The sequence below is a fragment of the Numida meleagris genome, chromosome 17, assembly GCF_002078875.1.
Source record: "Numida meleagris isolate 19003 breed g44 Domestic line chromosome 17, NumMel1.0, whole genome shotgun sequence".
In the NCBI taxonomy this organism is placed as follows: Eukaryota; Metazoa; Chordata; class Aves; order Galliformes; family Numididae; genus Numida; species Numida meleagris.
The window spans coordinates 8,765,577-8,791,953 of NC_034425.1; the positions used below are offsets into that span (position 1 = coordinate 8,765,577).

The 26,377-nt window shown below is 39.2% G+C and overlaps 1 protein-coding gene and 1 long non-coding RNA gene across 20 annotated transcripts in view; one reads left to right on the forward strand and one right to left on the reverse strand.

Annotated features, from left to right (window-relative positions):
* LOC110407211 overlaps positions 1 to 26,377 on the forward strand; it is a 44,701-nt gene that overhangs the window by 12,296 nt on the left and 6,028 nt on the right. For 8 of the 14 annotated variants that reach the window (XR_002443795.1, XR_002443796.1, XR_002443794.1 and 5 more), the window contains exons 3-5: positions 15,976 to 16,110; positions 18,094 to 18,268; positions 21,050 to 22,256. This is a non-coding gene — a long non-coding RNA (uncharacterized LOC110407211). Of the gene's footprint in view, positions 1 to 15,975; positions 16,111 to 18,093; positions 18,269 to 18,399; positions 18,476 to 21,049; positions 22,257 to 26,377 lie in introns of all 14 variants that reach the window. The other 6 variants (XR_002443802.1, XR_002443797.1, XR_002443801.1 and 3 more) reach the window with 6 other exon arrangements.
* Positions 3,555 to 26,377, reverse strand: part of STXBP4 (syntaxin binding protein 4) — a 58,321-nt gene continuing 35,498 nt past the window's right edge. For 4 of the 6 annotated variants that reach the window (XM_021414625.1, XM_021414624.1, XM_021414626.1 and 1 more), the window contains 2 exons: positions 14,575 to 14,632; positions 3,555 to 5,135 (listed from right to left, as the gene is read on the reverse strand). In XM_021414625.1, coding sequence (XP_021270300.1) covers positions 5,021 to 5,135; positions 14,575 to 14,632 — 173 coding nt within the window. In that variant the 3' untranslated portion in view covers positions 3,555 to 5,020. The other 2 variants (XM_021414627.1, XM_021414628.1) reach the window with 2 other exon arrangements.

Here is a 26,377-nt window from a genome sequence, read left to right on the forward strand (position 1 = left end):
GGCAACATTAGCCGCTATGTGGGGAAAAAAGAGTCTGGAATGAGCAATGGATAGTCAAGCCACCAGAAATGCAAAAAGAACCTGGATGGTACTACCTGTGAGACAGCTGGCATTTTAGTATTATGTGAAATCAATCCCTAGGGAAAGGCAAAGCTAGTTACAGAGGACAAAGGGCAGGCTTTATTCGTTAGTAGCTGATTTTTGGTACACTATCGTTACAGGCTGTGAGGAGAAGGACTTACTAAGATATTTAGGTACCTAAACATGTCTAGCAGCATTTATAGCAGCATCTAAGTAGGTTAGGTGCCTAATTCCCATTAACTCCATCAACTTCCTTAAGCTGCTAAACATCATTGTAAAGCTGGTACCAGAGTGTGAGCTGACAGGTGCCTCTATTTAAACTGATGTGGCTGTGCTCATTTGCAACAGCTGAAGCTCAAGCTGATGTTCCTTGCTCAGCTCAAGAAATGCACTGGAGCAGCTTGGAAACTTTAATGCTTATTTCAAATCTAACACCAAAACTCATTTCCCTTCTTGCACATACTGATCTGAGTGACTTTTGCACAGTTCTACCTTAAATTAAGTCAGAAGCAAAATTTCAAGTCAGCTCAGGAGTCTTTATTCACTTCTTCACTCTTGTTCCTTGTGTTGTACATGCTTCAAATATTTTCTATCACGAAAATCTTTACTCTGAACTACATAAGAGATTTGCACCACCACAAATATTTTCAAATACAAAGAGGAAAAGGCATCTGGCTGGCTCATTTATGGTTTTAAAGGGTATGGTATTAAGCAAGGGGTTTTCTAGACAGTCTGCACAGAATCACCCTTTGAGGGTAACTATGCGAGAACTGAAAGGGAAGTTCTCAGTGCAGAATGTAGCACCAGAGCAAACCTACGTGAATCCTGAAGGCTCCAAATGAAATCAGCGTTGGGACAGATTTAGCACTGTAAGGTTGTGGCCCTTGCCTTGTGTTAAATATCTGTGCACAGACAGCAGCTGTTTTTGTCTTCCTGATTGATCTATAGAGGCTCCATGCCTGTGCTTACACAGTATCTGTATCTATTCTACAGACTTTACTGTAGAAGACTGGCAGGGCAGCCATTATGCTGGCCTGCCTGTAGAACACCAGTGGCTTAGCACAGGTTAGGCAGCATGGCTGTGCTCCTGCCAGCACGTGTGCCTGAAAATGTATGTGTTATTCATGGAAGGACCAGCTCACGTACGTATGCGTGCATGTATTTATTGCGTGGAGTTGATGAACGAATCATCTGGTTTACTGAGACCCTGAGTAGTGCTACAAGGAAATTACTTAGCGCCTACAAAGCTGGATATCTAATATGCCCGTGTAGGTATCTGTGCTAAGCTATTTGCTTTGATGATGGCAAATGTGCCATTTAAAGTTTACAGTATTTGCAGTATTTGAAGCTCAGTGTGGTGCAGCTATTCAGGTAAAGATTAACACCAGTGCATACCAGAACAGTATTTTTCAGTGTCACCTTTATATGGAAAGTAAATAGAGATACAGGAATTATTTATGGCCCTATGGCCATTCCTTTCTAAAGCTGTACTTTCATCATTTTAAAGGCTATAAAGTGCAGGGTTTTTTCCACGTCATTTTTTAAATTCTGCAATAAAAATGAGAAGCCATTGTTTACAGCATTGTATATTTTGACAACTGTTCTTTACAAATTCTTCTAAAGTTATCCTAGAACCATTTTCTCAATATACACAGTTCAGCTTAATCAAAATAATTTCACAAAATATTTCACAGAAAGGAAGAGACAAGGGGAGATACAGAGAAATATCCTAGGAAACAAGTATGCCAGCATACAAAAATAGATTAGAACATTTGGAAATTGTAGGTATGAAAATGTAGTGTCGATAGCGGAGCAGTTGAACTAGTGGATTATCTGAAGAGGTAATGCTTACCAGAGAAGAAGCTAGGAAGATGCAGAGATCTATTTCTAATGACTTTAATTTCTAGGTAAATTTATAAGAGAGAGAAAGAAACAGTCTCCATGTTTCTGAAATGTTCTCATCTGGGGGTGGAGACGGTAAGCAGAGCCGGCAGAACGCCGGCACTGTGCCTTGATTTCTTTCCCTCTCATGCACAGCAGGCTGTGCATTGCATTCTCAGAGCCAGGGATCGTTACCAGCTCTTCAGGAGCTGGTACACAGCTGTCCTCCTCCAGCTGACTTAACAGAAGGACAGTTTTAAATTGCTGCTAGGTCTCTGTAAGGCCTCTTCTGATGAAATCTGCCTGATCCATAGTCTCTGCCCCTAAGTAGCTTCTCCTATGAGGAACACTCAGCTAGCTGTCACAAAGCCACTAACAGAATAAATCAAGACTGTGAGGGTCAAGTGGAGCTTCAAACCTCTCTGGAGCAGAATTGGAAAACTGGAGTCTATATGCAGTCTGACTATCATGGAAGTATGAACTGAAAGCGCCTGCCATAAAGCATCCAAATTACTTCTAAGGTTACAGGAAATATTGCAAGGCATTTAGAACCTCACATACAGTTTATGGGTCACGAGTCTATGCCGTTTCAGAAAAGGTATTTAAATAATGGTGCATCTAGAGTGCTCAAGTGAAACCAAAGCACAAACTTTGTCTTTTCACACGGTGCTCTCAGGGAACACAAAGGAGCCCACGAAGCACATAGGAACCACTGGAGCAAAACAGGAGCGAAGCACAAGTGTTACTGCTATGAGAAGTTTTCTCAGAAATATATGCTACTGTGCATCTGCTGAGAAAGCTCTTCCTCCTAATCCACACCACCTGTGTAGATTCATGGATAACATGGTTCTGACCTAGTTAAAAGTACAAAACAATTTTTCCAATTTGCTTATTCAATATATCCTGACATCTCCTTCCAGCAAAGACTGCAAAAAAAACTTTTGTGAGGTGCACTTTGTTCCGGCAGGAAGAACATTTGGTGATGTGCTCTACAGCTCACAGGCCATATGCAGTAGATTGCTGCACGGCTGTTCAAAGAAGAGACTTGACTAGGGTTTTAAAAAATTGTATATTATTTTAGGTTCAAAACAGCCACTGTGTGCCTGACTTGGCACAGCTCTGTAATGCTAAGGATGGAGAGTATGGCACTGACACCAGAACTAGGAGGAAGTCTGGGCTTTATACACGTAGCTTGCTCTGAAAGTAATGCCTCCTATTTACTTCCATGGAAACCACAACAAATACAAAGAGCACAATAACACTATTTGACAACAAATTCTCAGCTACAATTTTCAACATGGGCACCACCATAAGCTATACATTTTTGCCAGCGATAAACAAGAGCCTGCATGTTGTGCTTGTAAAAATCTGCACCAGTGGAGATGACTCACTGTTGCCACTGCTGAAATGCACCACCCACCCCTCACTGTGCTCACATCCACTGGTTGGCCTCCATTAACCTTCAGCAAGCATTGATGAATGTCAGTGGGTGCAGTTTTTTCTACCTGGAGGAATTCAATTCCACCTTTGTTCCATACACCCTTCCATGTCAGATGCCATCTGTCAGACCGCCTCTCTGCTGCTGTCTGTCACATGGCAACAAAATGGAACAGGATATTGGTGGGAAGGTTCAACCTCTACTGCCATACTGCCAACATCTGCCTCTGACGTCATGGGCCAACATCATACAACAGGAGGCACTGCTTTCGGAGCAGCCCTAGTACCTTCTTCTGGATGCTTGGATTTTTAATACCACATCTGCTGGAGACAGACCTCCAAAAAGTGTGATTGCACATCCTCATTTCTTTGTATGAGCCAACAGAGGTGAGCTGGAGTGGAGAAGGGTCCCCAGCCATTTCAGAGAGGTTCAGAATTCCTAAGCATACACCTCAGAAAAATGCACGTTGCAGCCTGTGCCTTCCTCACACTGTTACAGTACTGTTCTCCTTGGCCTGAAGTTCAGTGGTAGGGTTTTCCTTTGGAAAATCCATCAGTGCTTCTGCAAAGTTTCAGATCCTTCTTTCATCATTAGTCAACACCTACCATATACATACATATATATAATACACACACACACAGAGTCTCTAGAAAAATATAGCATAGAATCATATATTTGTAAAGCTAGCATCATATGTCGTATTGTGAATAATGAGATTTAAAATATCTTGTGCTATTGAGGTGCAGTGAAACCTGTTCATTTAGATTGCAATAGCACCCCGTCGTTTTCTTTATCCTCTTTAAATCATCACCAGTGTTTACAAAATGATTTTGTTCTACTTAAAGACCAATTTTGAGGAGGTGACTGATTTCTGCTGATCCTGGAGGTGGTTTCACAGGTTTCATTGTACTTGAAACTTCACAGCTTCTACTGAAGTATTTGATGCATGTATGTATCGGTTTAGCAGAGCACAGAAGTAGAATAATTTTCTTTCTTGCCACATATTGTTGACAGAGTATGGTGTCCTCTACCAAAACTGCTTCTTTTTGTTTGACAGCTTTTCAAAGATTCATTTTCCTAAAGCTCAACCTTAAAAGTAATCAGGGCTTCAATACTTGTAATAAATTGCCAAATTTCTGTTAGCAAACTCATTCACAAATTTCTTCTATAAAAATCAGATTATTCAGTAGTTACACAAAAGGCATCTATCTGCATTACACTCACTAGCACTGGTCTTAAAAAAAGTAAACCTTGCATATTTCAGCAAACCATCAGATGGAATTTACCACATGAAGTGTATCCAATGGCTGTCACATTGGTCAAAATAGAAAATTTCACTTTGAGTCAGTGGACTTACGCTGATACAGAAGTCATGAATTGGGTCCTAAGATACACAAGTGATCCACACATAGCTGGGACAAGCTAAGGACTAAGAGAGACTTCTGCAGTGCCTGCATCTTTTGAGGCACCCAAAATAAACAGCAGAACTCCCTCTGACTTCGTGGGGAGAAGAGTCATTGGGTACTACTATGTTAGACTAGAAAATATTAGAATAAAATGTGTGCATCTTCTCTCTAATGTTCGGAAATCAGACAAACTACTTTCTGTCAGCAGACACTCTCAGTGGCTCTTGGATCCTGGCAGCTCTCTTATTCCATCGTCGTCATCCTCAGAGCAGAGCAAGCTTAGTGCGCTTGTTACAGGATGGATCCATGATGTTGTCTGTGTCACATGGCTAAAAAAGAAAAGAAATGCTGTTAGCAACCTAAAAGAGGTTTACCAGTCTCTGAAACAAGAAATACCAGATGATATCCACCATTTTCAGGCCTTGTGTTGATCATTACAATACTTTCAAATACTGAATTCTCCTTCTCTTGCTAACTAGGAGATTTTGCAAACAAAATGAGGAGTCCTCTGGATGCTAGAATCTAGAAAGTTTCACTTCCAAATAAATTAGAGTGCTTTTCTAAGAGATTCTTGATTCAGACTAGCGGCATTTCCTGTTAATTAATAAAATTGACACAGCAGTAATGAACAGCCCAGATTATCAAAGTCCAAAAAAAAACTGCAACAAGCTGGCAAGGTATTAACATTGCCATCACAGCAGTTAGAGAGTAAGGCATCACGGATCAGAGGAAGTTGACTGAGTACTCATCATTAACATTTCTGCAGAAAAAAAGTAGATGAGTAAACCCAAACAAGGGTGTGCTTTGCATGTCTGGTAGAACAAATTCTGTGGATGCTCCCACAGCCTTTACACACGTATGTAATAAAAGGGAGAGAGTATTATTTTTTTAAAGGCTTAACTCTATACTTGAAAAGCAGTCGGAGCTGCCTGATATTTTTGTTAAGCTTCCATATGAATGGAAGGAACCTGCTCAAACTCAGTAAGGACAGATAAATGGGATGGGCTTACTGTCTGAGGGTGAGAACACTGTACACCCTATGATTGGTAGCATGCATGCTAGCCATACTGTGTGTGGGCAAGACACAGCCTCTGCTCCCTTCTGGAATAATGTGTTCTCGGTAAAGGAAATAGCTTCTTTTGACTTAAAAAATCTTGCTAATAAATTCACCGTTTTTATAGTCAAGCCAGTGCAAAGATGAATTTTTTAATACAAGTTCATTACAAAAAGTAGCTGAAAAATATGGCGTATATAATATACACTGTAAAAGACAAGCAGTTCTCAGTAACTCTCACAACTTCTAACATACAGTGTACTTAAAGCTCATGCCTGTACTCACATTTCTGGTGCATAAGCTTAATTAAATGTGAAATGCTGTGATGAAACTACTCTGAATTTACCTTTTCAAGTGAAAAGTTTGCATTTTTATCTTCAAGAATGCTATACAGAATATCTGATAATGGAAACTGATACACTGAAGTAGGAATTCGTGGGTCAGAGTTCCACCATGCTGACTTATGGGTATGGAGCCTGCTTTCCATCTACCTGCATTAAGAGAGAACTCCTTCCAATACCTGAGGAATCATGGGAGCTGAAAGAACTAGATTCCATCCATTCATTTGCTGCCAATGCAAGATTTACTGCCTGCAGTACTATTTTAAGTGTTCATACTGCCTTTTATCAAGCCATTTCTCAGCAACCTATTAGTGAATTTAAATAAGAACTTTTTTTTCTCATTTGGTATTCACCTGTAGCATGCCTTGACCTGCTGCATACCTCTATCTTTAGCTGTTTTCCCATGAGCATGTGGAAAATGGGAGAAACTGGACAGGAGTAGAAGAGCTATGTGAAAAAGCATCCATGGGTCTTTCATGTAGCTCGTTGAAAATTCTTTCTTATGTGATTACTCTTCAGCAGATTTGCCTCCTTTTACACACCTCAGGAAGCAAATGGTTGCATCCCTAACTTTCTGCTATTTTCTGTAAGAACCCAATTTTGCTCTCATACAACTAGATGTAAAAATTCCTCTATCTTTAATAGCGTAGAATTGTGGCACTGAGATCAGCAATGAATTTTCTATATTCAGTGGCATACCTTCGTTTAATCACCCGTAAGTTAGAACTCACTGTCATCCATTTTCAAAATCTGAGGTCAAATTTTGCCATAATAGCAATTCATTGTAAGAGCTTCTGAGTAGAACTCAGTTCTTCTAAACTTGCACTAAACTTTATCCCATGCTTCTAGTAGTACAGTTTGTTTTAAACCCTTTGTTGAAATCTTTACTAGGAAATAACTCTTATAAATAAATATTAAGTCCAGACAGCATGTAAAAAGCCATTGTAAAAAGATGTACATTGTAAGAAAATGTACACAATATGCACAGATGATTTAGGTAAAGAATAAATGTATAACCCTCTGCTATTTATTTTTAGCTGCCTGCAAGTGCTGTGGCTAAAAAGCTTTGACATAATCAGTCCGAAGAGATAATCCCAGATTTACTGGTTTGCAGAACATTCCTGTATTAGAAATACATCCTCTCTGACTTGTGTGTTAGGGCCATCAATACGAGCAAGAGGGAATTCAAACCTACTTCTACAGGCATTTTGGGAAGGGTTCCTGTATTTACGGAAATCAGATTATTTGAAATTAAACATTCTTTTTTTTTCCTTCCTTCTTTTGTTAAAATTGGTTTAAAACTGGACTCTCTTTCAAGGCTAGGAGTATACAGCATATAAAAGTACCTCAAGGAGATGCTAGATCCTGAAGGAAAGCAGTGTCCTTACCTTTTCTTGGCTGCAGTATGATTGAGAGCACTTGTCACTGTGTCCTAAGGTGCCATAAATGTTGTTATTTTTTCTTCAATTTCACTCAGGAACTGCAGGTTTGGCTTAATGGTAATTAAGGATTGAGGGATGTAAAGTGAAAGAAGAGACTCTCGCTATTTATTCCTTGATAAAACAGTTGTCTACTAAGAAAAATGTATGAGCAATCTCAGAAGGCTGTTAGCGCTAGGAAGATTTACTCATCTAAATAGCATGCTCTATCATTAAAAATTACCAACAACAAACTAATGGGCCAATTGAAAATGAAAGCAGAAATAAAAACAGGATCTGAGCCAAGGCTGAATAAGCCCAAAGGTTTGAGTGATAGGACATACAAACTTCTCACAGTTTTACAAGTCTGACCTGAATTCCACCTCGCACCAGTTCTAGCCAGCTGCTGTTACCCTAAAATTGCTCTTTCAATCTCTGCAGTTACTGACAGCCCCGTGAGTGCCTCCTGAGCACCTCAGATAAACACACGCTGAGAAAACCCTTACTGGGCGTTGTGCTGCTTCCGATGGCTCTCCCCAGACGCAGGATCCCAAGAGTACATGACTTAGCCCATAAATGCCACGTCTTGCTCCAGCAGAGGAAAGCTTTCTGGGAGCCTGAACTTTCCAATGTCCAGTTCTATTTATAGAAGTTACTAAATAGGTGAAAACTAGACCTTTGTTCATAGCAGTCTAAGAGTACAATCACCCAGCAGAGGAAACAAATCAATGCACTGATTTCAGTGGAATTTACGAGGCTTGAGCAAAACAATAATTTCAGCTTTAAGTATTTCCTTACTGAGACGTTAACAGCTGCCTCATAAGACATGCTGGAACCTGGACAGAGCAGTGTTTGTGGAAGCTGAAAGAATGCTTCTCCGTTTTGGTTCTTGAAATTAAAAAACAAATAGCCTCTCAAGAAAAAAATTATCCAACCAAAAGCAGCTTAAGGTCTTAACATTCTTGTATTACAAGCTCATGTTATCATAAAATCCAAAGCCAAGTTTCCTAGTTGTACATCTGAGGCTATTTTTCTTATAGTCATGCAACGTGATTTCAGTGAAAGCCAGACTAACAGAATTCCCTGCAACCTGATCATCTGCCAACAAAACACTTCCAAACCTTAGAAATTATGGTGAATCTTCATCTTATCGCAGTTATCCATAAGTCTCGTGAAGTTTTTGTTAGCAGAATGCCTTACACTATTCATTCAACAGCGACTGTGAACAAGGAACAACCAGGGGGCACAGTTCCTGAAGAGGAATTTAACTTGTGTATATATTTATTCCTAGTGACCAATTTGAGGCATAGCAAAGGGTCAGACACCAGACATCAAGATTTTGTGAAGATAAAAGTTTTCTGAGATGTCTCAAGTTGGTTATCCAAAAATCCAAAGGGAGTACGTGAGGATCACCCAAATCCTTACAGTTACATCTGAAGACATTTGAATTGATGTTGAGTTGAAATATGCACAGGGTTTTAGAATGCCATGCATTAAAAAGGAATAACAGTAGTTAGTACTAGGCTAGTACTGAACCAGTTTTACTTAAATATTTGCAACTTCTTGTGTCTTTATAACTGCTTTTTTCCTCTATTTTCAGTCAGGAAGGTTTGAGAATGACAGGTAAAAAGAAACATTTTGAAAAGCATCCTCTGTTTCTCAGTGACAGTAGGAAAGGTCCAGTTTTCATAGGTGAGAAGTAACTGTATCTTTCTTTGAACTCAATGGAAACAGCGCTCCATGCTTCAGAATACCTGTTCCTACTCATAAACCATCAAAGTTGATAAGGTGGGGACACTCACAATGTTGTTTTTGATGCATGATAATTTTGGTGCAGCTGACTTTTCTACCTCTGTAGAGGGAGTCTGGGGCAGAGCTAGTACTTGAGTCATTTCCACTGCGTGGTCAGTACAGCAGATCAGAGTTTCTCTTAGTTTGCTGCTCTGAAGCCACTGACACATAAGCTTTACTGGAACATGCAGAAGTTTGCTCTTAGATCACCTGTGCTACAATTTGATCGTAATTGAACTTGGTTTCTTCTTAGATTGCCTGCGGTTAAGTACTATATTGCAGTATGCTAATACATACTGGAATGGAATAGCAGAGGAAAAACCAAACACATCAGTGTGCTACGTTTTTGGGTCCTTTGTAATGCAGTAGAAATGTGTAGAGTGCACTTATAAAAGGAACAGGTTTGTTTTTTCAATTGAGCACACTAAGTAAAATCAACTGTGATTTATTTTCCGTTTACGATGATACCTTTAGCTCAACTTCACTGTTTACACTACAGAAGTTCATTTATCACACATGCTTTGCTATTCTTAGTTGAGTCATAAAATCATCAACAGTTTCTGTGAATGCCCAGCTTTCAGTAGAATTAATGTTGGCTCCTTCCCACGCAAAACCAAAAGAAATAGAATATGATAAAGTAAGTTCCATTTGTTATTTTCCAAAGTAGAAGCCTGATTTTTTAGGTATGATTTCAAAAGCTACCAGAACACACTGTATGTTTTTATTAATCTGTATTACAAGTATTGCCTGGCTTCTACTCTCAGTCATACTGATATGCTGTCTGAGCACCTTCTGTGCCTTTTTGTCACACTGAAGTATGCAATACTTCAATGTGAAGCTTCTCAGTTTTAAGTAAATTATTGAAAGATAACCTAAATCGAATATTACCATTTCCTTTTTGATATAAGATAGAAAGTCCGCAGGCCCTAATTCATTTAACAGAAAATATCCCAAAAGATTAAAATCTTTGGGAACTTCTCTGTGTCTTTCAGGCAAATTTAATTTAAGATAAATGTTCTTGAGAAAAATAACAGTTAATATGGAATAGATGGAACCTAGTCCTGTTAAAAAGCTAGAAGTGTTTACAGGGGCAAAATTCACAGCTGGTCCTTACAAACTGTATGCATATGCAAGCAGTGGGTGGGAGTGGGAGGGAGAATAGCAAGGCCCTACCTAATTATAGGTGCCAGGCTCATGATACAGAGCTGCCATATGTTAAAGGTGAATGTGGTGGGAGGATGGAAGAGATTAACTTTGATGGGTCTTCTGGGGAAACAAATTAGTGTCCCAGCTATACTGTGAGCAGAACGGTTCAGCTGGAAGGGCCCTTAAAGATCATCAGGTGCACATTGGAATAGGGTGCTTGGAGAGGTGGTGGAAGCATCCTCACTAGAAATATTCAAGACTTGGTTAGACAGAACTCCCATTTATTTTTCAACGGAAGGTTTGATGGCTTGACCTCCAGAGATTCCTTCTCATCTAGGCTTAGGATTTTCTTCTCTGATTTTGGAATTGCAGTGGACTGCTGAAACCCCCCCCAGGCTACATTCAGTTGTCACTTTAAGTTAACGAGGTCAAAATCTCAACTCTTCTGAAACAAATTTGCTGATGTAAACAGGGGTAGAAATACCAAGCGTAAAATAGTGAAGAAGTAAGCATGTATTTCTATTAGACGTCAAGTGAGGGGGCATGAATCCGGGGCTGTGTGTGAAGGAACGATGGTGTTGCTGACCTGCAAAATAAAATAATGCTTGCACTCTCCATTACTTTAACGTACACCAGATTATTTCAAAACATATCTGAGGCCAAATTCAACTTCTGCTCTTCAGCAGGAGGAAAGCAGAGCTACGTTAGCAATGAAGCTGATCGCTGCCTTTTAGTCTACTAGTGTAATTTTTGTCCCTTTGGTAACATATTTTATATTACATTTGTAGGACACTGAAACTTGCTTTTTCTGCAATGCATACTGAAATGTAACTCAGAGAGGCTTACACTGCTATCTGCTATTTCATGGTAAATCTTTACACATGACCTTAATGCCTAGCATAGAGGAATGTGAGTTTATGACACACTAGTAGTCTTAAAGCTAATTTCCTCACACTTGCCCGTACTTCGTGACTGATCCTTAGCAACCTGGTTGATTGATAATAATTTACTGTGAAACAGAAATCATTTCCTGAGTAAAAGAGGTGATTTCAGAACTTGTCTGAAGGTTCGTATGGGGGGACAAGATGCTGCTTTCCTCAGTAGATGGAGAGCAGCTCAGTGCGTTAGGAACAGAGCCATGTAAATGTTTTATTCATGTCATTTATTCACATAAGTGGGTTTTCACTTCAGTGTGTAACACAAGCCAGCTGGTTTGCTTCTTTTAAACTCCGATTTCTCATGCTCTTCATATTGCTACACCCCCTTCAGAGATATTTATGGAAATTTCACAGCAAGCTGTCTCAAGCTTATGTGCTATTAAGATTCCATTCTGGGGTGTTTACCGTATTAGATTTATAGTGTATAGATTTATGGACTCAGCTAGTTGGTGGCACAATAAAGCACACTGGAACTGAAGGCAACTACTAAATAATTCTTGCACCCCTCACGGCTTTAGATCTTCTAAATACCAAAGAATAAAAGGATTGAAATTCACAGCCAAAGAGAACAAGGTCGCAGTACCAGGACAGTAAATTATCAAGTGTTCAGCTAATTCCCATTTAAACAAATTAATTAGTCTGAATTGTCTAATTTTCAGAAAAGGATGGGCTGATAAAGATGGATTTCAAGCAAGTTCCTCCTAGAAAAGGATTTTTTCAAGGATATTTCAACATTAGGTAGAATTTCATCTTGAAATCTCTATCAAACTATGTTAGAAACAAGAGGCCTGCAACCCTTGTTCCTTTCTCCAAATAATTAACTGCCTGAGATGAATACTAAAGAGGTATGAATTTTCAAGCCTATGAAAAGCCTGGCTTACACTCTGTACAGACATTTGGCAACAACAATGTAAGCAAAATTAAGAAATAGCTAAAAAGGAATATTAATTAATATCATGCTTTATTCTAGCGTTCAGTTAATTCCATTCAAAGTGAATTAAGACCTCTTAACAAATGTGGTTGTTCCACTCAGAAGAACATGACAAGTGATTTCGTTCCCTTCTCTGCCATTAAAACAGATAGATTTTCTTTGCTGGCCATGCAAAGACTGATGTGGAGAGCTTCACAGGACAGGCTGCAAAAGGTAGCAATGATGGAAAACCTGGGCTCCATCACCTAATGCCAGGAGCACATTAAGAAGAGGGAAGAACATTTTTGATCCATTACCAATCAGAGGCGAGATATGCAAAAGTTCCTGAACAGCTTGTTCATGTGATCTGCTCAGTTCACATCTGTAGTTTCAACGAGTGGGGATAATATGAAAAACATCGGAAGCTTTCTGAAATTAAGCTTCTACCACCTAGCCTAGCTGAGATTCTGCTGTTGCTAATAAGCATCTTGTTAGTACAGCTGCAACAGTTCCACATCCAAGTGCAGGTCTTCAAAGTTCTTGAGCATATTTAGCAAACCTAGCTTTCTGCTGAGTCACCCAGATAAGCATGTGTACGAAAAACACTAGTAACAAAACCAGGAAAAAAGTGTTAGATTTCTTTTATTCTGTTGCTAGCGTATTATTTGCATAATTCTTTCTTCAAGCTCAGTTCCCAATTGTGCTGGTAGAAGCCTGTGTTCCAGGTGTCCTACCCAGAACAGAACCCAGCATCCACCTTAACCATCCAACTGTGCCATAATGTCTCCCTGTATCAACAGATGGAGACCAAGTGAACAGTGCTCTGCTTAATACTTGCTCTTGTATTTATTTCCATTGCTATGAAATTGACTGCTGATTTATTTTCATTTCCTAAATAATTTGCCTACAATTTTATTTTTTATAAATCCCATTTAGCAACTTATATCTGTCTGAAAATAAAAGCCACCCTTTAAGTAGAGCTGGAATGCACTATCATAAATGGTGTGTTTGAAAACCTCTGCAAAAAAACCCAGCAAATCACATCTGCTTTAACACATCTAGCCTGAGGCACCATGGGATGAGCCAAGGGCAACAGAGCAGTGTTTGGGAAAAAAATAAAAGCAAAAAACCCAACTTCCCGCTTTCTTTGCTAGCTAATATGTAATCCTCATTGTTATTTATGTGACTTCTGCAAGAGTTTGGGGTAGAAGTAATCGCATCTCACTGCAAAGATTTGCTGCCTTTCATGTCTTTTAAGAGACTTCAGGGAAATCTACCTGCAAAATAGTGTTTTTGTGACACCTATAAGAATTAAACAGAATTTAAATTTCAGTAGCTGGAATAATTTGCTATTAATGAAGCAATCATTCATGATTCCATATATGGAATGGAGATGAATTATATTTTCTCAGCAATTGTTTCTATCTTTTAGAGGAATAATAAAACTATTATAGGAATTAGTTTTCCATTATATTCTGGAAAGAAAACCAACGCTTTGCAGCCACAGAACAACTGATTCCCACAGAAGGGAGCAGGAGATTACATCAAAAAGAAAGTCATCACTAGCTGTAGATAGCTCAGAGACAAGGCTGAGTTCATTGCTGAAGTGGATCTCCCCAGGATACCCACTGAGGACAGGAGGTGACCTGAAAGCAATGATCTTTCTAGTCACAGCGCGCTGCGAGGTGTGCGTTCAGAATGAGGAGGGCAGACAAAGCTCCAGGTTCTAGGGCAGCTGATACACTTGGTAGGACTGATGGACTCTGGGATCCTTAATGCCACAATGGAACTAAAATCCATGGATGAAATAAGACTGGTATCTTCTGAAAATCCAGCTCTTAGAATTCTTCTACGTCCACTACAGGGTCAAACACAGAACTGGGGAAGTTCTCAATATGTGAACTAGGGTTTTCAAAGACAGCTGAAAGACTGAGTCACAGAGTTCTCACTGAATTTCAGTGAGAATTTGTGACTAAACCCTCTAGGACCTTCTGAACAGGCAGTACAGAACCAGAGGAAAGAACAAGTGATGTTGGTAATAAAGACGTATTAAAAATATGAGAGCTTTTGTTAATTTACTCATCTTTTTTTCTGTTAATTCTAGGTTTAAAAAGGCAGCTAGATGGGATTTTATTTTAGCTCTGATCCATTTTCTTTCAGAAATACTCACTTGATAAAGTACTTGATTCCATCTGCTGTATAAGCTTCTTCCCATCCATAAGGTAGACCTAGAATGAAATAAAGAAATAAGATGTCTCAGAATTTAGGTGGCACAAGGAACATATGGTTCTGAAATGGTGCAAGTTCAAGGCATTTCATAAAAACAATTATAAACAAATTCTTACTCTTTTTGTTATAGATGATAGTATAAGCAATGCAATTTAATAAATATTTGCTGCACTAAGAAGCTATAAACCACTCAGTGATGCTTTTATTGCCAGCATTTCTCTTCCAGAAGCCGACAATCTGGTCAAATTGCATTGCAGCAGTTAAGTCTTTTGAACTTTGTATTGTAATTCACACCCTTGTATTGTCAGCAAAAAGAACCCTGTGGTCTACGGAGGTCTGTTTTAATTTGTTTTTATAGCTGCTCATTCAGATGGCTGTATGAGGTAGGAGTCTGGCAGAATCAAATCCTCTGCTGTCTGGTTTATCACCATCTTCTGTGTTTATACATAATTATTTGGAAATGTAGACAAACTCCAAGACTCTCAGACTGTTACAGAAAAATGTGAACAGGCACACAAACGTATGTACACCTGTCTATACCTACAGATCTTGAGAAAGGTTAACTTACTAAGTGCACTGCTTAATCTTGTGATTTGCACAAACATTTCTAGGAGTTAGAAGTATTTAATACTGCAAAATTAAATTAAATTAAAAAATAATTGTGAAGGGTTGGCATTTTCACAGGTACTAGAAAACTGCTCCCTCTTTCCCTTTTGTAATTACCAGCCATGCTAATCTTCAAAATGCAGTGTAAGACTTTGTTGTTAGGTTAAAAGTCCCTTCCATGAGGAAGATGAGTAACACTCCTAGTAGGTTACTGCGCTGTGTCAAAAAAATTCAGTTCTCATAGGAAGCCTTTACTTCTATTATTATTATTATTAGATGCTCAAAACCAACTAGAGAGCTTGAAAAGTGCTGGAGAAAGAAGCATCAGTGAGCAAAGATGCTCCTGATGTATGCTTTTGTGTTACTGTACTGTAATGAAGATGAAAGAAAGAAAAACCCGAAAAATCCCTTCAGTTTTTTTTGTAGACTAGAAATATGTGCGCAATTAAAAGATGGATGAAAATTCTTCTGCGAGTGCTTTAGCTTGAAAGTCATCTGGAAATGTTACTGTCTTACAAGTTACACTATTTCTGTTCAAGTCATAGTCTGCCTCAAAGACCAGCTCATTAGAACCATCTGTGAGCCTGCTTTAGATTTAAAACTTGTATTTGCAAAACATGCTGGCCTGCACACACCATAAGATCTTTGAAATCTTCTTCGTACCAAAGCATGCCCTAAGTGCACACATTTTTTGGGAGGGAAATTCTTTCTTAAAACACTGATTTTCTTTTCTCAGATTGTCACATCTTTGCCTCTAGCGTGCTCCTCCTTCAAAACCCAGAAAGAGATGGCTTCAGCTCTCAAGAGAAACAAAGTTCATCACAGCTACTGAAGCCCTGGCACAGTGAAGCAGGCACAGACCACTTAAGAGGTAATCACAGCTGCAGGCAGGCACCAAGTGACAAATAACAAGTATGTCTACCAACACTCAGAACTCAAATGGGTGACTTGAGAACTGGTATTGTAGAACAGTTCCATCACAGCTTTGTACAGCTTGAAAAGGAAAGAGCACACCGATCACATTTTTCCTCTCACTTTTGCCCCCAATTTCCCACTTATCTCAAGCATCTTCACATTTTCAATTTAGCCTAAGTCTATGTAATCTGATCCTCAGAATTTTCCACCTACTGCCTTTGAGAGAGAATAATCCACAGCCACTTGCCTTTAATACAAAGTAGTTGCTGTGTAAGTTTTCAGGCTCTGATTCCTACAGAGGAATACAGGAAGGGATGTTTTAAGTTATAAATACACTAGACATAATCACTAGCTCTTCCTTTCCCTCCCATAGATTATGGGAACTTTATTCAACTTGGACATTTTCTAATGAAAAGAATGGGAGTAGGATTCATCCTTCAACTCTACCACCTGCCCTGGCCTTTCCTCATTCCTGCACGAAACACACATATCCAAAACAAGTGACAACACACTTGCTCAATTACAAATAAAACCTCAGCATCTACTCTGTGCTCACTCTGATCCCATACATCACCTGTTTCATTTGTCAGTGATAATTACACTTTTTACACTGGTAATTTATCTAAAATTATTTCTTTTTTTTCCGTCTAAATAACTGCTGGCACGTAGGTAGCAATGACAACTGATGCTCTGTATTCTCTTCTCAACCACGAAAGACTGCGCTTTTCATAAAAAGTGAATACGTTTGCCAGCTGTAAATGGAACTCTGAGGATAACTCCACAGCTTTATCTATCTTCCTGACTAAATATGCATTAGTTTGTATATCCTACTCAATCTCCATGTTCTTCAAAGCTTCACCTTCATGTTTTTTAATGCCTTAATTTTCCACATTTTTACTGTTTTACTATTAGTCTTTGACCACTGTTCCCTCCATGCCTTTCTGTCACCGGCAGATTTATAGTTATTTCTCTATGTTCTTGATATTTCCCATGGTAGCCAGGAGGCTCTCATGTTTTGCCTTGTATTTCCCCAGACATCATCTTCACTTACTTCAGGCTCACTTTCCCCATGAATCATTCATAAGTTGATCTACTTGCTAGTGCCGTGTTTTTTCACACCCTCTGGGGTCAGATTTGTTGTCTTTCCTAGGACTCGCTTTGGAAGACCGCTGAGCTCCCACCTGGAGTAAATGGGAGGTAAAGGAGCTCGAGCAGTCAGAACCGTAGTCTGGAAGACAGAGGATTTAGCCTACATAACCCGTGGCAGTCTTGGGTTTCCTACATGTTTATAATTTCTTCTGTGAATTGCTGCATTCTTTGATGAAACTTCATAAATAATATATCTTAGCTGGAGTTGTCAGCATGTATAATCTTTTATAAAGTCAGATTTGCAGTATTTAAAAATCATTTCCTTACAGCAGAAAATACAAGGCTTTTAGCTATTCTAATCTTTACGATTATTTGTCTTTTGCAAGATAAGGAGAAGGTTATAATGCAAAAGTAATTATTCATGCAAGACAAAAGGAATGCATCCAAAGCACCCTTTGCCCAAACAGAATAAATAGTCTCCCTAGAGAGCACATTAGCCAAAATATATTATAACCTACCATTATTTTGTTCAGAATATATGCATCCAATTAGGCTTAACACAAAGGAGAAGTATATAATTTTATGCAAAAAAAGAAAAACAACAAACCACTCGCTGTTGTATGTCTGCTTGTGTGCCAGCATTGTTGCAGCTGCTACAGAGCAGCAAGGCAGCATCCCTGGTGACTGCCTGCCTTCTCAGCTGTACGCTGCCTGCTGCAATAACCGCTGTATAAAGAGTTCACACTGCTGAAGGCAGAGAGGGAATGAAACCCCGGGGCTAACCAACGTTTTCCTGATACTACATAAAGTGTGGATCTCAGTGATCTTTTTCACTTCTTTGGTTCAACAGGACAAAGAAAACGCGTTGATCCTTGGCTGATTGCACTAAACAGAACAATAAATATAAGTCCAAATTAGAAACTTGTACGGAGTGGAAGAAGTGGAAGATTTTACCCATGTACCCTCCCTCATGCCTCAGTACAGCTCTCCTGGAACAAAAGATGCACACGGCATCATCAATCAAGGTATGTCACTACACAAACAAGGAGAAAGCACAGAATTTAGGGAAGAACCTCATTCTACAGGGCAGTTATCAAACCTGTAAGTAGTGCAGAAATGTTATTCTTGTTCTTCAGTAAGTTAACTACAATTACAGGACAGGAAACGTGGAGATGAGCAGATGAGACTAATAGCAGCAGATACCACAGCACGAGCATTCAGTCGAATCTAAAGTGAGTTATTTCTCTAACATATAAATAGTGCAGTCCAAAATATTTTGGTTTTCTTAAGAGATTCAGAGTCTATAATAAGAATGGATCAAACATTTACTGTTCACTGCTATTCAATGCAGATTTGGCCAAAGTGGAAAACTACGTCCTTAAATGCTTTACTTTGGCCTCCAGGCCCTACTCTGAAAGCAGGCTGCCAGACTGCTTCCATTACAAGCAGTCACACCAGTGCTGCTGATGAATTTGAAAAGACTGCTTTGGGATAGCTGCTGACCAAAGCTGGTAATCTCACCCTCAAAAGTCTCTTGCAAAGCATGGGACTTATTCCCAGCAGTGATCCCAGCTTTGTCAGCCACCATAATAAGGAAATTTGGCTACAATTCATTTCCTGCCAGAGCTAACAGAACAACGTCTTGGCTGTATCATTAAAACCCCCTCGGCAGGAATTCCTAGGAGGCACCGAGCTTATCGGATGCAGTATCTATCTGGAATTCAAAAGCCACATGGTGCATTTATTCAGTTTCACAACAAACACATTGTTTGATCAACAACAAATCCTTTGACCTAGCTTAAGTAATTACATATATATTTTTAAGTAACAGGCAATGACCTAGTTCAGAACTACCCTTTAATTACCTCCTAGTGATTTATTTATATTCAATATTACAATTCTCCAAAATGATGAAGTTTTTGAAGAAATAGTAATTATCTGTTAAAAGTATATCTGGTAGAAAAGGTTTCCTGAAGGACACTATTAAACAGTTTTCTCAATCTTTGGATAAATGAGACTTTGAATTCTGATCTCTTTTCTACATCCAGCTATTGAGCGATATGCTCTTGTTCACACTTCTTCCTCTTGTGGCCTCAGTAGCAATGCAGAACTCATTAGTTAGGATCTCCAACGCCTTTGGCTCTTCTCTTTGAGCTATCTAGGCCATGCAAAGAAGACTGAAAGCTGAAGATCCAACTTGCTGGTCATCTGATGTCTGGTCTCAGACTCGTGAGCGCTATTGAAATAAGGGAATATCCCAGATAGAACGGAGACATCGCATGATGCAGGAGTGGCAGAGGAACTCCTGTGTGAGTTGTACTACTTGGCGCAGCTAAGCAAAAATCTGGGGAGGAATATTCATCCCTGTTTGTCAAGTGTGGTCAGTGGGGTTCGGGCAATAAAACGGCTCTTTGTTGTTTGAGGCTGCCAATAATATACACTACATTCTAGTGCTTATTTGCAAGTTAACTGTAAAAACAGTTAGAGGTCCAGGAAAACAGCTTCCAGAAGAGAATAGGCGCTTCTAGCATTTCTTTGTGTGCCACTTTATTCTTTAGAGCATTTCAAGTGCTTTTCCCGCAAACAAACGGGTTTCATTTTATGAATAATACTCTGCTAAGGGGACATTCCATTCTTGTCTTTCACATATCAAATTCCATTTGAAAGACATCATTTTTTTTCTTTTGTTGGTGGTCATTTAATAAAACAAAGATGGAGGCAACAGTTTTCAAGTGGAGACATCTGGGAAATACTAGCAATTGAAATTTATGCTAATTTAGGGTATGGTTGGCAGGGTGGCTTGTCTCCAGTCAGCAGTGTTCCTAGAAACCAAGCTTTAGGAAAAATACTGTTCTTATTTTGGCTACACAGGGCATGGTGAAAGATGACCTTGTATCTTCCATTTCCTATTGATCGTATGACACCGACCCATCTATCCAGCAGACACATTCATCTCTTACTGAGACAAATACAGCGCACTGAGTTACAATTAGGTATGAGTTATAAAAAAATTTCTCACGGTGAAGGCTTAGAAAGATCTTGTTTTTACTGGAACAGTGGCTCATACGATCAACTTTAAGATCTTTCTGGTAATTTTGGAATTATGAACTTTTCTAAGTGTTTTTCTTTGAGTAATTGTCCACGAAGAACTTGTTACAGTTACTGGAAACAGCATGGATACAATGGAAACGTTGAGATATGAACAATGACCACTCAAATGGCTTACTTCAGGAAACAAGACTGAACTGACCTCTGATCAGTACCTGGGATCAGACAGTACTGAAGATGAACTTTTTTTTTTCCTAGCTTAGGAATTAGGAAATCCAAACTTGAACAAATTCTTCCTAGAATGCACTCTTAAGTTCCTTTGAAATGAGTGAGAGCAACAGTCATCCAGGCAACGAGGTTGCTGATGGGTGTCTTCAAGATGGATAAAGAATTACATTCCTGAAACGTTATTTTGAAAATGCATCCCTTCAGAAGCTGAATGCTATTAAACAAAAAACGCATGTTTTTCAACTAACTACTGCTATTCTCCTTTTAAATAAAGTTTTACATTCTGTAGGATCCAAGTATTAATACTGTAATTAAAATGAGAAGCGAATAGTCTAGCTGAGGCCTGTTTTTATACAGGAGGTTAGTAGTGAAAGTACAAGATAAGCCCTTTATAAGGGCAATAAAATGCTTTCTTCTGCTTAGCTGATGGCAATCAAATGCATACAACAAAACACAATTACACAGCAACAGCAGAAATCACCATACTGTACAGTAACATCACTATTAAATATTCTGACTTCTTTTTCAAGGGAATGGAAAGAATACAGCAAATAAGTACTGAGCTTGTGTACTTCTGCAAATGGATGCTGTTCTTTTAAGGTACGCTGTAGAAGATGCCTATTTCTGTGAGAACAAGGTAAGGTACATAAGCCATTAGCAACTGACAGAAAACCACTGACCTTTGGATAAATCCTTTCAGCCCAGAGGGAACACTGACGATCCATCCATGCCATTAGCTAGTCACTGGCCTGAACCTGTGCATCTCCACCAACTACTGATAGAAACTGAGGATGTCTCTTAAGCATGCAAAATGCCCAAGAGAGACTGCACTCCCTGAAATCCTGACATGAAAGGATTTTAAAATAATACCGTTGATTTTTGTAATGTAGCACCTTCTACAAAACATGCATTATTTAGTAACTCACACTGAAAACCGTAAGCTTTTTATTTCTTGTATTCACTGTTAACATGACTGTGTCTGTTTGTGATTGGTTAATAACACAGTATTATTTTCACAACATTCCTTACTATAAAATTAGAGAAATGCTGCATAGCTGAGGAAGAAATCTGCACCAAGGCCTTATACACATTATATTTTAATACTGGTTCCTAAGTTCATTCCCAGGCTAAAAAAGCTAAATTCATAGAAGTAAAGTGCTCTCCTGAGAACATTCTTGTACTGAATCAGCAGTGTCCTCTTCCAGCTAATTACACTAATGTGGAATAACACATTCTGACTTCAGAAAGCCAAGCCTCTGCACACAAGGCATGCAGGACGAGGTAGGAACAGCCTGGAACACTTCACTGCACAGACCTGCTCCGAATCATTTATTTTTTCCACAGCCTCCTTTTCTCTTGCTCCCCTGGTTACTCCCTCTGATCTGGAATTCATCTGTCTCCTCCTCTCCTCGCTGGATCAAATCCTCTTGTCACCATCTATTGTGCTACCCACCCACTTCCATCACTGTCATCTTGCACTGCTCCCTGACGCATGTGATTGTTAAATATAAGTTTAATTAGAAAGCGTTCACTGGTAACAAATGAAAAAGACTGTCTAAAATTAGAACTGGTCAGAAATGGTCTGAGATTTAACAAGTAATGCTATTACATGATATGCCTTCATTGCTGAGCAATATCTTACTTTTGTGCACTGATGATGAAATGAAACCCTGCAGGGTCTGGCACGCACCACCTACAATTTGAGAGACACACAACTACTTTCTGCTCCGCTTCACAGTAAGTACAGACCAAAGTAAATAATAAATACTCTTCTGTTTTGAAGCAAGAATTGTGAAAATACATTAAAGCAAGACACCCCTTCAGCCTGTTCCAAAAGCCACTGTAACTACACCTGAGTAAAAGAAGGGTTTTCTTTATACAGACGTGACTTCAGAACCAGTATATTATAATGATTATGTCAAATGTTCCTAGAAACTGGGATAGGTGCCTTTTTTCCTTAAGAAATCTGAAGAAAAATAAATCCACTATGTGCCAAAATTAACACATTTATTTTATCCTAATTGTGAAAGATTTCAACATAATAATTGTACGAACCACTGATCCAAGCCAAAATCACCCTCCACAACTTCCCATTAATGATATACATGCTTCATGGGATGAGATGATGGATTTAGCATGAGACTTATGCACGTTCTGTACCTCATTTAGGTCTCCTTCAAAGCACTAAGCAATGATGTTTTGCTCTTGCAAATTCTCAAAATATACTTTTGAGATCTTCCTATTCCACTCTTGGCAATCAGCTTTCTCTGTGCGTCTTTCCATTTAAATTATCACATTTGTGCATCACGTATACCATGTATGTCTAAGTAACTCTGCTAGCCCTCAGCTTCTCACTCCTACCTACTGAAAAAAAGTGAAAAAATGTGCCCACTGAAGGAACTGACAGGGCAGCACACCACCCCTCTGTACAAGATGAGCAGTGATGGCTTCAGCATGCACGGACATTCCAAGCAAAGGGCTGACCCCCCGCCACCAGCTTTGATCCCTCTCTCAGGATGCTCCTAACTGTATAGCCGTGGAAAATTAACTCAGCATTAACTGCACAAACAGCTTCGGTTGAGCTTCATGCTGCAATGGTTACCTAATTTTTGGGGTACCTGAAATGATGAGGTAGTTGCTCCCTGACGGCTGTGCAGACACGTGCACCCTGACAGACAGCTGGGCACCGTCCTCTCCTGGCAGCCAGCATCCTGGGTCTGAGCTGTGCTTGCAGGGCAAAACCAGCCTGGAGTTTGAGACACTGCTCTGGAATTGAGAACGTTCAGGTTCAATTCCTGTCTCACCTATTTCCTCTGACTGGGAGCAACGTGCATCTCTATGCTACCAAATTCAGAAGTATTTTTATTTTTTCTCCTTCATGTCAAAGACTTCACACTATAATTAAGCATTAATACATCTAACAAAATTCTAAGCATTATGTCAGTAGAAATTAAGATGGGGGAACTTAGGAAGTACCTACCATCCGGCACAGCTGTTGATTCTGGAGAGTTTTGACTGCAGTTTCCATAGTTACTGAGAGCAAGTATGGGAAGAGGCACAAAGTCATTTAATTTTTTCATAGCTGGGTCACAGTACAAACCGAACACATGCAAAGACTTCTAAAGATCTGTTCCTTAATGAAGTCTTCTTATCAGAGATGCTGGAAATTTACTTTACAAGTCTGTCCTAATCTTGTTAGAACATCTGCATTTTAAGGTATAATAATATCACTTACTTGTTTTCCATTATTAAAATGTTTTGATTAGAAAGTCAGTACAGACAGTGCCTATTCAAAAGCTGATTCATCTTTTCTCATTAAAGGTAAGTGAATGGAGAAGGAATAAATGCTGCTTTTCTAGCAGCAACAACAGAGTTCTAAAATCTAGGTCACATTAAAGAACTCTTAAATACAGGCTTTACACATCGAATTGTCTTTTCCATTGCTGTGAAACACTGGGACTAAAACACATGTTCAATCACCAGTAAATCAGCTAGCAATTTGTTCACAATTGATACTTTAAATACTTTTTTTTTTAATGTGATCAGACTGTGAAATTATTCTGTCCTTCTAAGCGTCACCTTTTATCTAGCTCCACTGCTTGTACATAACTGCAATTCGGAATGTTCTGATTCTTGCACATCAAATTAAACCTGCGGGGTCTAATTTCTAGATCCTGTAAGAATATCCACAAGTAAGACCAGCTGGTGAAAGCGTTATTCCTCACAACACAATGTGGTTTTCATCTGGGTCAGGAGAGTCCAGGTATAACTCGTGACTGGAAAACCATTTGTGAACAGACATTTCTTTGGAATGGCCTTGAAAAACACGATTAGAGTTTTGTAAGATCTTGACTAACTGGATCAGAAGTTTGAAATAACTGGGGTGTAATTCAGTAAGGACAAAAGCAAAGTACTGCTCTCGGTACTAGCATGCGGGTAGGCCTGGGTAGCCCTGGGTTCAGGAGCAGAGGCTCTGCAAGTACAGGAAAGCACCAACTTCATGTGAACCGGTAACGGGAAACTATCCGGGAACAGGAACATGCACACCAGTCTAAGAGCTTGTGTGCTGTATCATAAAGCAAACAAACGGATTAGTCCATTTTATTTCCCGTAGGAAGGTCTCAGCTCCATAGTGTAATGCAATGTTGATGAACTGGAGAGGATCCAGAGAAACATAGGAGTGGTAAGACAGCCAGAAGACAAGCTCTGGGAGCAAAAAATGAGCAAACTGGTATTAGTGGCTTATTTCAGGAACAGAAAAGTCAATGGTGAAATGATATTATCTTCAAATATATTAAAAGCTACCACAAGGAGGAAAGTAGCAGGATGTTTTCAATAACCCCTACGATGAAGAAAAGTGGTAATGGGCTTAAACTACAGTGAGGAGGATTTAGGCCAAAGGAAAAGCCTCCTAATGGCAATGATAATTAAGCAAGGGAATCTCTTGTCTAGAAAAGCTAGGAAGTAGAATATGTTAGACAAACACCTCTCTGGATTCTTGCAGATACTGCTGAAGGCAGGCAGGTGCACTACCTACCTAACTGCTAGAGATTCTTTCTAGCCATATGTTTTCGGATTGCTTGGTACTGTTCCAGGTACTGTCTGAGTGCTAGGTTGGGAATCTTCTGTGTGATTTACATTACATGTAGACATTTCTTCTGCTTCCCATTCGCAAGGCATTTTTATATCTTGTATTCACAGAAGTAATACATGTACATTACATTATGTACCAAACAAATCTTCACTTGTCTCCTTCCAAGTATTTACTGTAAAATCAAACCCATCCTGGCCAAAGAAACAGGCTTTATGGCTTTTTTTAGGCTTGCAAGATAGCACCTCAACACACACCCTGTCAATCATACTGAACCCAAAACTAAAACAGAAAATCCAAAGGTAAAACTGTGAAAGCTTTTGCTGTCTGCCGCCTTTCTAATCAACCATTAAACCCTGATTTGGCCTCACTAGGCTTACTTATTTAACACTATAGACACTGCTTTTAAGTTCAGGTATTTACTTAATGAGCATTGTTTTCTATTGAGAAGAGCTGGGCACCAGAATACCAGTGATGCGTAGAGACAAAATCAAGTGATGCGTTCCATCTTCTGTCCCGCTCCACCTTGTTTAGCTCTGTGTTATCTGCACCCAATGGCACTGAGCAAACACGAAGGTAACCAAATTCCCCAGGAGTTCAAAATTCAGCCTGATTCTGCAGGCTGAAGGAGACACTGATGATTTGGCCATAATTCAGAACTCCCTGTTTATTTATTTACTTATTGCCAGCTCAGAAAAGATTGAACTGCAAAAAAAAAATCATTTAACAATTCAAAATTGTTGTTGTCTACAAAAAACGAAGCCACCCTCCCATGGAACAGCTGGGGCTTGGGGAAGAAATCTCCAACCTTAAGGAACGAGCAAAACTCTGAAATTCTCTGCTGCATAAAAGAATTGTTAAGTTCCCTTATGAGAAAAGTCGCTTCCTTTGCTGTTTTTGAAAAGTTCAAAGAAATAACACTTTCTGATTTTACTAAAATACTATTTCCTACGGACTTCTTCAGAGCTGTCCCAGTGAGCTGCAGCCAAATAGCTGTGCAAAATCACACCACTACCATACCTTTAATTGTAAGAACAAAACTAATAAAGTATATGGCATTAATTTTATTGTAATAAACATACCAAGGCTGCAATGTATAAATAAAAGGAACATGAATATTTAGCAGTATTAATTATTCTCAAATTAGCAACTGCTGTTTGAGAAGACTTACTACTCTTCCTTGTAACTCTGTGCTGCTAACTTATACTGTGTCAAAGGAATGAGAAGGGGCAACTAACAGCTTGCTAACATGTAATTATGTTGGCAA